General features: G+C 43.3%; 1 protein-coding gene across 1 annotated transcript; it reads right to left on the bottom strand.

Annotated features, from left to right (window-relative positions):
* LOC147850827 (eukaryotic initiation factor 3 gamma subunit family protein) lies at positions 1 to 1,788 on the bottom strand. The gene has a single exon (XM_087335406.1). The coding sequence runs from the start codon at positions 1,748 to 1,750 to the stop codon at positions 62 to 64; it is 1,689 nt and encodes a 562-aa protein (XP_087191532.1). The 5' UTR covers positions 1,751 to 1,788; the 3' UTR covers positions 1 to 61.
* Positions 1,789 to 2,006: the final 218 nt, after the last annotated feature.

Below are 2,006 nucleotides of genomic sequence, written 5' to 3'. Positions count from 1 at the left end.
AAAAAGTAAGGAAAACAAAAATGTATTATTCTCTATGAGGATTAATACAAAAATTACCTAGTCATTGAGGTGCAAGCTTAACTCCTGTCAAGATATAGCCTCCACTTGCATTCATCTGCATATGTGGATGTGTCCTTGAAGGGAGAACTTGATACTCTCTAAGCCAAGGTTCTACAATCTCTAAAGCAATTGCCATTTTGCTCACTTGAAGTTCATGCATACACTGAGCTAATGGCTCAAGATAACGATGGTAAATTACAAAAGGAGATGAGGGAGAAAGAAGGGGCAGCAGCACTTGTATAATAGACCAAGGATCCACTTCTAATGCAGCCACAAGAAGGCTGGTAAACCCATGCTTTGCCCATTGAAACACTTCTACAGAAGAAGGGCTTCTTCCAGGTCGGATAGTCTCACTCACCTTTGTATTATATTGTATTATAGCGTGCTTTCCATGGTTCGTTCCAGTCTTATCTTGTAATACCAAAGTATCATTAGCATTACAATTATCACCATTGCCCAACACCATTGATCCAGTACCTTCTTGACATCTAGATGCATCAAACTCATTTTCCTTGGGTTTTTCCTCTTGAATTTCCATATGGCTCTCACCATCGGCATCATTTCTTTTGTCATTGTCCACTCCCTTTTCTGTATTGTTTCTATCTTGAGATTCTAGATGCATGCCACAGTCAATGGCCTTTTCAGCATCATTGTCGATCCTTACACCTTTTTTCAGAGAATCACTATCATTACTTGCATCAGTTTTCAAAGCATTAGAAATCTCCCAAATCGAAGATCTAAACACTCTACAAGCCATCATATTGTTGAGATTCAAGAGACCCACAATGTCCAAAGGAGAAGGCTTGTTAGTATAATAAACGCTCAAAACAGAGCCAAAGCCTCCTATACGTTCAGCAACAGCAGCAGTGAGGAGTCCCCCAACCATATCCATAACAAGGACTTCACCATAAGAACCAACATTTGCGAGAGAAAGCATGAGACTCATCGTATCCATCCTTAGAAAACCAATCTTTTGTGGGGTCTTACTGAAGTAAGCTTCACATATCCTCCTTGCTGAAGGCCTCCTCAATACAAAGGAAGGAGCATACTTCTTCTGCTTTTTCCTCTTGTATTTCTCCTGAGAGTAGGCGGTTTTGGTATGAAAAGTGGCACTATTCGCAACAAGGGCCTCAATGATGTCTTTACCAGAAGAACATTCTATACGCATTCGGTGTATATCATCAGCAGAAAGCTTTTGGGCCGTGTTATCATCAACCAGACTTCGATTATCTCGCCCAAAATGTTCATGTGCCACATCACCATGGTCACGAAGTAGCACACCATCATGTCCATCTGGTATGATTCCATCAAGTCCATGATGCCCATGTGCCACGTTATCATATGCATGCGCTGCATCATCATTCCCACGTCTTACCACGTCTTCATCATCACCACCATCACCATCATCATCACCATCACCATCATTATTGTGGGCAGGCGAGGTCGTGTTCGCAGGAGAAACTCTAACAAGGAAGGGGCCTTTAGGGCCTCTCTGCAATTCAAAAGTGGATCCATATGGAGAGTCGATGAGGGGGGAGGCAGAGCATCTGACGTTACCGATCTTGATAGTTGCAGAAGGGTGTACTCTGACGAAGGTGAGACGGTCTCCATCGTTGAGGTCGATAAGGGCGTTGGATCCTAACCTCGCCAGGTTATCTTGTATGCCCGGCTCGCAGACAGAGCTCGCCATGGCTCTCTGTGTACTACTACTACTACTACGACTACTACTACTAGCACTAGGAAAAGGAATGGAAAACTAGGGTTTTGGGTTCGGGAGGGGGCTTATATTCTTTCTTCAGTTCTGCCACATTTTTGTGAATAACATGCAAACACACACACAAATGAAATGCTCGTTTCTATTTGTAACCAAATCATAAAAAGCCTTGCCTAGTGAGGAAATCGCGGTCATGGACGGTGCAGGTAGGGATCGGCAATGGCTTGGCTCA

The sequence above is a fragment of the Azolla caroliniana genome, unplaced genomic scaffold (assembly GCF_043228905.1).
Source record: "Azolla caroliniana isolate FFs.n. ecotype wild unplaced genomic scaffold, voAzoCaro1.0.p SCAF_20, whole genome shotgun sequence".
In the NCBI taxonomy this organism is placed as follows: Eukaryota; Viridiplantae; Streptophyta; class Polypodiopsida; order Salviniales; family Salviniaceae; genus Azolla; species Azolla caroliniana.
This window is presented reverse-complemented; position numbering and strand designations above follow the sequence as displayed.